The sequence below is a fragment of the Mytilus trossulus genome, chromosome 1 (genome assembly GCF_036588685.1).
Source record: "Mytilus trossulus isolate FHL-02 chromosome 1, PNRI_Mtr1.1.1.hap1, whole genome shotgun sequence".
In the NCBI taxonomy this organism is placed as follows: domain Eukaryota; kingdom Metazoa; phylum Mollusca; class Bivalvia; order Mytilida; family Mytilidae; genus Mytilus; species Mytilus trossulus.
In genome coordinates this window covers 19,392,520-19,400,505 of record NC_086373.1, presented here as the reverse complement: position 1 = coordinate 19,400,505, position 7,986 = coordinate 19,392,520, and the positions used below count along the sequence as shown (strand labels likewise).

General features: G+C 32.3%; 1 protein-coding gene across 1 annotated transcript; it reads right to left on the bottom strand.

Annotated features, from left to right (window-relative positions):
* Positions 1-347: 347 nt before the first annotated feature.
* LOC134691483 (uncharacterized) lies at positions 348-3,162 on the bottom strand. Its single transcript, XM_063552292.1, has 3 exons — positions 3,158-3,162; positions 1,011-2,422; positions 348-562 (listed from the first exon to the last, which is right to left on the bottom strand). The coding sequence occupies exons 1-3, from the start codon at positions 3,160-3,162 to the stop codon at positions 348-350; spliced, it is 1,632 nt and encodes a 543-aa protein (XP_063408362.1).
* Between the last annotated feature and the right edge of the window lie 4,824 nt (positions 3,163-7,986).

The window sequence follows — 7,986 nt, the reverse complement described above, 5'->3', positions numbered from 1 at the left end:
TGTGTGTAAACAGGCAAACCTGTTACAATTCGTGCAGCTTCAAGTTGTAGCTGTTTTAATTTAATGGAATAACCTTTTCCGCAATTGTCCCATACTTCAGTTGCATATTCAAAAATTGGTCTAATAAATACTAGATATAATTTTTCCAAATTTTGTCGGCTAAGTTGATATTTGAGTTTTCGCAATATATTCAGATGTTTTTAACACTATTTAATATGTTTTCAACATGGTTGTTCCATTTTGCGTCACATCTAAATGTAACCCCTAGATGCTTATGAGATCGCACAATTGGTATTTTTTGTTGTTCATAGTAAAATTAGGTTTTTTTATCTCATTATTTGAGAACATCATAATTTCTGGGTTTTTTTCAGGATTGACCATTCATCCAGCTGTCTTAGGTCACGACTAACAACTGACTGTATAAGTTCCTCGTCATGACCCGAGTAGCTGAACGAAGTGTCATCTGCAAATAGTCTGCATAAAGAAGTTAACTGTTCAGCAATATCGTTAATATATATGATAAACAATAAAGGACCAAGAACAGATCCTTGGGGTACACCAGCTGAAACATTGCAAAAAGTAGAGGATGATTTATTAATGATAATCTTTTGTTTTCTTTGGTATAGGTAGCTAGTGAACCAATTTAAAAGATTTCCCTCAATGCCATATGCTTTCATTTTGTGTAGTCAGCCAATATGCCAAACTTTGTCAAAGGCCTTCAAAAAATCACAAAAAAACAAAACAGCAAATTTCTTTTGTTTCTAGTGCATTTAAGATACAATCATAGATTTCTATTAATTGATGCACTGTTGAATGTTTGGCTGATTGGTATTCATAAAATAGTTTGTTATTAAATAGATGATTTTATACATGTTTAAACACAACTCGTTCCATAACTTTCCCCATGCAACTAATTAAAGATATTGGTCTGTAATTAGATGGCAAAGAAGAGTCCCCCTTTTTGAAAATAGCTATTACATTTGCAATTTTCCAGCTGGTTGGATATATACATTGACTTAGGGACTTGTTGAATATAATTTTAAGAGGTATTGCAACTTTATCTGGACAGATCTTGAACATCCTGTGGCTAATCACATCTGGTCCCGAGGCTTTATTTGGATCAAGAATATTAATCATATCTATAATTTCTTGAATAGTGACATGTATGTCACAAATTTTATTGTTAGATTTAGTTTCAAATTGTGGTAAGTTGATATTTTCTTCATTTAATTTGGAGATTAAATTAAAATACTTGTTCAAAAGCTCACATTTTTCTTCATCTTTATATGCTATTTCGTCTATTTTTTCGGTATTTATAATATTTTGGAGTGGGGGGATGTTATTTGATCCATTGTTAGATTTGATTAACATTTTCATAATTGTCCAATAAGTTTTTGTATTCGATACATTATTTAGAATGATGTGGTCTAAATTACTTTCAAATTTTTCTTTAGCAACTTTTTTCATATTATTGACCCTATTTCTCTGTCGCTTGTACTTCAAAATATTAGATTGTTTTTTAGATTTAAAAGCCTTTTTTCGTAATCGATCTCTAGTGCGTAATTCTCTCCTAAGCTCACTAGTATTGAACCATGGTTTGTCGTTTTTTCGTATAGTTACTTGTTTAGTAGGTATGCACTCCCCTGCAATGTTCAGAAAAGTTACAGTAAATATTTCACATAATTCATTAACATCCTTGTCATCGGGAAGAATGGCATGCCAATCTGTTTCATTCATTATTTTCAAAAAATTATCTTTATCCATCTTATCATATATCCACACTTCTCTTTTGAAAGTACGCGACATTGATGACGGACACTCAAGAAATATTACTGCTGCATTGTGATCACTAATATTTGAGGGAATATCTAAAACATCTGATAGATAATATGACATACAGTCACTTATCATTATGGGATCTAAGAGTGTACTACTTTTATCAGTAACTCTTGTTGCTTTGTCAATTACATTTCTTAGATTGAACAAGTCCATAGTGTCAATAAGTTTATTATTATTGACATTAAAGAGATCAGAATTTAGATCACCAGTAATCACTATATTTTCGTTTAATTGAAAGGCAGTTTCTATTGCATGATTTAATCGTGCCCAGAAGTCAGTGTCCGCATTCGATGGACGATATGAGTGACAAAGAAGGAAGTTTTGACCTTTGGCTCGTATTTCAACCCAAAGTGTTTCATCAAATGGATTTTCTAGTTCGCTTTTTCGGACGATACCGATATCATCTTTCACATAAATCATTAATCCACCACCAAAGTTGTTTCGATCTTTCCGTATAATGTTATTGAAGGAATCTAGTTTTAATTGATCTTCAGATACACTAAGTTCTAAATGTGTTTCTGTTACAGCCAGGACATCAAATTCGTCAGTGAAATTATTTAAGAATTCTAATTTGTTTCTAATACTACGGATATTTAAATTACACAAGTAGGAACAGTAGTAGTGTCAACCCTGTGATTACGACCCGTGTATATAGCAAAATCCTAAATACAGCGTTTGGTGGTGCGCCTGTCAAATGCGGAACGTACAGATAAGTTAATAGGTAACAGGTGAATATACTATTGGTATCGGTATCGGATTCGACCCGGAACTTCTTAATTATTGGCAATATTAATTATGTGGAAAACAAAAGGGTCTGGAGTGGTGTAATTTTTAATCAACAGCATTGTACTATATTAGTAATATGTAAAGTTGAATTCTTTTATTCATCGTTTTTACGTGATGACGGCTGTCAGACAAATTGGACCTCGTAATTTTAGTATTATAGATATATTGATATGGATTTATCGATTTCACTAAATCTGACACTAGAGGGTGTACTCGATATGTTATTTTTATCTGGACCAGGGTTTGGTTCAATATTTCCGACAATAAGAATAAAATGAAGCACAAACAACAGAAAGATAATGTCAATCTTGGGATTTATAGACTTAAGACATGCTAGTGAAAGAACATAGAAGGAGCAATGTAAGTTAATTTTTAGTATTTCTAAATAAGTATAATAGTTATAATTTATAAAAGTACTACTTTTCCTCTTGCTACATGTACAATGAAATAAGCCAATGGCTGCCCTGTAATCCTCAATGCTGACTCCCATATTGTTTAGGAGGTACAGATATTAAGTCTAACGACAGCCAACGGCATTTTTCGTATGGTAACTCAGTGGCGGATCCAGAGGGGGGGGGGGGGGGGGGTTCCGGGGGTGCGCACCCCCCTTTATTTTGGCCGATCAATGCATTTGAATCGGGACATATGTTTTGCACCCCCCTTTGCTATGGGCTAGCACCCCTCCCCCCTTTCGAAAATTCCTGCATCCGCCACTGTAACTTGGCACACATCATCACATCTTCGCTAGCCAAGGGTTACGATCCACTCCCGCTCTCTTCAAGAGAGCGGGAGTGGATCGTAACCCTTGGCTAGCGAAGATGACATCATCATCATCAGAAAAAATAGAGAAAGTAAATATAAAACAAGAAAAATAAAAAAATAATGGTGATGGAAAAACAAACGGATTTCAGAAGGATACCTGGAGTCATACTGTATGATAAAAATGGGATTTTGCTTATTTTTTAATATTTTTATAAATCAGTGTGAACCGTAATCTAGCCACTATATTTTAAAGATAAATTATATGAGCTGTAAAGTCCAAACATACTGTTGGTTTATAAAAGACGAATACCTACTAATATGGTAATAGTATTAAACACTTTATACTTGCAACTTGAGTATACAGTTTTACATGATATGTTTATATATAAATCAAACATAAATATAATGTACAATTGTGTGTGCACACAATACTATTTTGTAAAGAATTTGATCAGTATCTCCTGGTTTTCCCCCAATAGTGTTTAATTACAACAATAAGATAATTTTTTTTACAGACAAAACTATGTACACGGAGAATATATTTGTACATTTACATGCATTCGATTATTTCTTACTATCATATTTTGGTTCGTGTTTGGGTTAGGCAAGGACGGTCTGTTTGACTTTTATATTTTTGAAAACTTCTTTTGATCAAAATCGACATTTTTCGTTAATAGATTTATTTAATTACAAGCTATAAAAATGTACAATTAAGCTGATATAATTATTAGCAAAGTTGTCGAGAGAAGAACCGAACATGTGTACGTTCACTATAGAATGTCAAATTTACACTGCATTTTGTTTTTATTTTGTGATTGAGAAACGGTAATTTTATCAACTGTTGAAAAGATCTCACGATATGTAAGACCATTCTACTACTTAGCCAATTTGGGATGACCGTTTATATAGTTGTCATGATGTGGAAACATATTTTTGGGATTGTTTTTATTATTGAATTACAGACTTTGGTTGTATTTTGGCTTCCAGAACAACTAGAAGAAAATCAGCTAAACGGTTATAAAGTGTAACTAATTTAACCGTTATTAGAGCATATATAACAGGGAGGAAAACAGAACAAAACAGAACAAAATGAACTAAACATGAAAATAATTAAATCAAACATAAAAAAAACAAAAAATCACACACACACAAAAAGCCCACATATAACAAACAAACAATGTCTAGGTTTTAAAGTATTGGTAAACTTTTTTTAAAACTTTTGTTGATAAGATATCAAATTTTAAAGCTGGAATAAATCAGTTTTTTGTAACTGTCTCTAATCAATCATGATCTTCTGATTGCTGGTTTGCACTGTCTGGCTGATTGTCAGGATGATTGCCATAAGCAGCAGGCCTTTTATATGGAGGTCTAAGATCACCAACGTCCTGCCAATTCTGTATAATCAGCTTTCTGCTGTTTTCAGATTTTTTAGCGAAAATTCGACCGTCGGCAGTCCAGTAAGCACTGATTTGATTTTTAGTTTTCATATCGGCCAGGCTTTTTACTAGTTCTGTTCTATATTGTGATAGGTTTTCAGTTATGAAAATACCATTTGTGTCACCCTTTAGTTCCCTTTTATTGCTGTACACCAAATGTTTCATTCTATATGATATGAACCTGACTAAAACTTGGGACCTGCCTTTTCTTGCCTTGCCTATAACATGAGACCTTCCTATGTCATGCAGGTCTATGTTTATATTTAGCTTGTTCCTGATGATATCCAATACTATGTTGAGATGTTTGGAAGAGGTTCAGTTATTCCTCACAATTCCATTCAGTGGTGAGCGTTACGATTAATACGCTGTCTATCGTTATGAAGACTTATACCTTACGATTAATGCATTTTTAGAAATATAACATGCTAATACTTATCTTTGCATCATAAATTATTTTCTTTAAATTGAAATGGTTTAGTTTTAGCATTTTTGTTATTCCCTTTGATTATATAGCTCGTCAAGTGTTTAGTTCGTAGTCCTCCTTGGCTTTTAAATGATTGGGTTTGATTATGATAAAATTGAAAATGAAAATGGGGAATGTGTCAAAGAGACAACAATCCGACCATCGAACTGACGATCTAGTTTGTGCAATTTTTCTGCAACAGAAAAAGTTAAAAAGGATAAATAAGGTATGAAGTTGAAGAACATTGAGGACCACGAATTCCTTAAAGTTTTGCCAAATACAGCTAGAATTATCTTTTCCTTGTCAAAACATTCTGTTGACATCTTTGAGAAAACTATTTTAATAAACAGCTATAGCAAATAAAAATATATATACATGTTGCTTTTATCTTTTAATACTTTATTTCATAACTGCTGGTACACAAAATGTATACGTCTTTCCGTTCCCACGTAAATTAATTTATGATCAAATAACATTCCCAATTTACACAAGATCGCATCCTGCAGAGTTTAATTCATAATACAAAATTGTTTGATTAGTTCGTGGTGTTGACATTTTGGTTTCTAGTTCTTAGATTCCAAAATAATTTTAATCTAATATCATGTACTAGATTCATTTATCAATTTGAATCTCATACTGGTTTTTAATAAAAAGTCAATTAGCGCTAAACTGTGTCGTAAATAAATTCATCATATATACCACACAGGCTTACAATTTGGTATGTCCATAAAAACTCATCAGTCATTGTTTATATATGACATTAAGATACTTAACATTAAAAGTTATAATCTCCAGGAATGCTAGACAAAGTTTATCACGTGATTGGCGCGAATAACTCACCATCCCTTGTTTAAATCCAAATATTGTTCACACTTTTTATATCTTCGTACTTAATATGGCCTTTCATTTGTTTTTATTCGAGCGTCACTTATGGTTCTATTAAAGACTGAACGCTAGTATGGCGTACACATCTGAATCCTGGTATGTTTTTTTTTACCTGAGATCACCCCTAGTTTTTGGTGGGGTTCGTGTTGTTTATTCTTTAGTTTTCTATGTTGTGTCATGTGTACTATTGTTTTTCTGTTTGTCTTTTTCATTTTTAGCCATGGCGTTGTCAGTTTGTTTTAGATTTACGAGTTTGACTGTCCCTTTGGTATCTTTCGTCCCTCTTTTATGAGTTCATTGAACGAACGAATAATCAGATCGATAATAATTAATGCTGCAATTCTGACAAGTTTTATAACATATATTTACCAACTTAACAGTTCATAAATCACGACATCATAAACATCTCATGTTCCGATTCCTTTAGACAAATGTTCCTTTAAGACATAAATTTCATCCACCACGGTACTACATATTTCTACATCTCTAGCTTTCAAATATTTTTGTTTCACCGTTCCTGTTGAAAGTAAAAGACAGGCAAAGGATACGAAAGGGGCATTCTAAGTCATAAGCCGAAAATAAACTGACAACGTCTTGGCTCAAAAAGAAAAACTTTTTACAAAACACAACATAGAAACCCAAAGACTAAGCAACAAGACCCCAACCAAACCACTTTGGTTGCCATCAAGTTCTTTGGATCAACAAACAAATGTAAAACAATTCAAACAAGAAAACTAGTTTTCTTTGTAGTGTTATGTGGATTTGTAAGTGGTTTAGTTGTTTTCCTATTTTTGCCATGATGGTAATCATAATTTCTTTTAAAGAGATTCAAAAGATATCAAGGTGCATTCAAACTCTTATCATCATCATATGTCAAAAATGAATTAACACCCTCAGGACTAAAAAACGACTATTTAAGAACATAAGACAAATCCCAATAGTATTCACATACAGCATAGAAAACTGAATACTAAGAAAAAATAGTACGAACAACTCAGATCTCCGGTGCTCCGATTAAAAATCAATAAACCCTGAACTTCAGCTTACATTAAAGAAACACAACTCGATGAATCATGAAGTCATGTTTTCAAAATAAATTTACCAAAGTGTTACTACATTTCATCAAGGACACAACAACATGTTTTTTTTATAATTCTGCATAATAGTTATGCCAAGGTTAGGAAACATACACGTTTTTTCCGAATAAACATGCTAAACTCATATTAAAACCCAATTTGGTTATGTTTATCATTCTTCACATTATTTGTGGAATATATTTCATCGATACTAGTGTTCAATTCAAATACGATAAAGATTTTAAACAAATAATGATTTTTCCGAAATTAACATTTTTTAGTTTGTTTTTCCTAAAAAATGAAAACTATAGAATATCAAGATGAGAAGTACCAAACCCAATATTAATCATTAATAACAATGAGCTGAGAACAGAATATCTAATTTTAGTCCAATTTTAGCAAGATTTTTTATACCTCAATGGAAAAGTCCAAAGGTTTACCATATCTTTACCCTAGTCAACCCCTGAGTGTGTGTTTCTTTATCAATTGATGCGAAATACAGAGATTACCTGTCAGGTTTTCATCTCGTTATTTATATTCGATATTTTTAAATCTTTTTCTTTTTTCTATATCTCTATGGCGTACAAAGAAATGTTATGCGTAATTGCCGATAACCCTCGCCTGACTTATATTTCGAATCCATAATTAACACACCTAATTTGATTTTTAAAGTTTTAGTTCCGAACTTTGCCAAAAATTGAATTTAAGCACGGTATTCACGTTCACGTTTATTGGAATA

What these genes read in the sequence shown, in the direction of transcription:
- LOC134691483 (XM_063552292.1), bottom strand. An exon ending in CAACAAGTCCCTAAGTCAAT is followed by an intron (nt 563 to 1,010) that starts GTATATATCCAA and finishes GCAATGTTTCAG; the next exon opens with CTGGTGTACCCCAAGGATCT.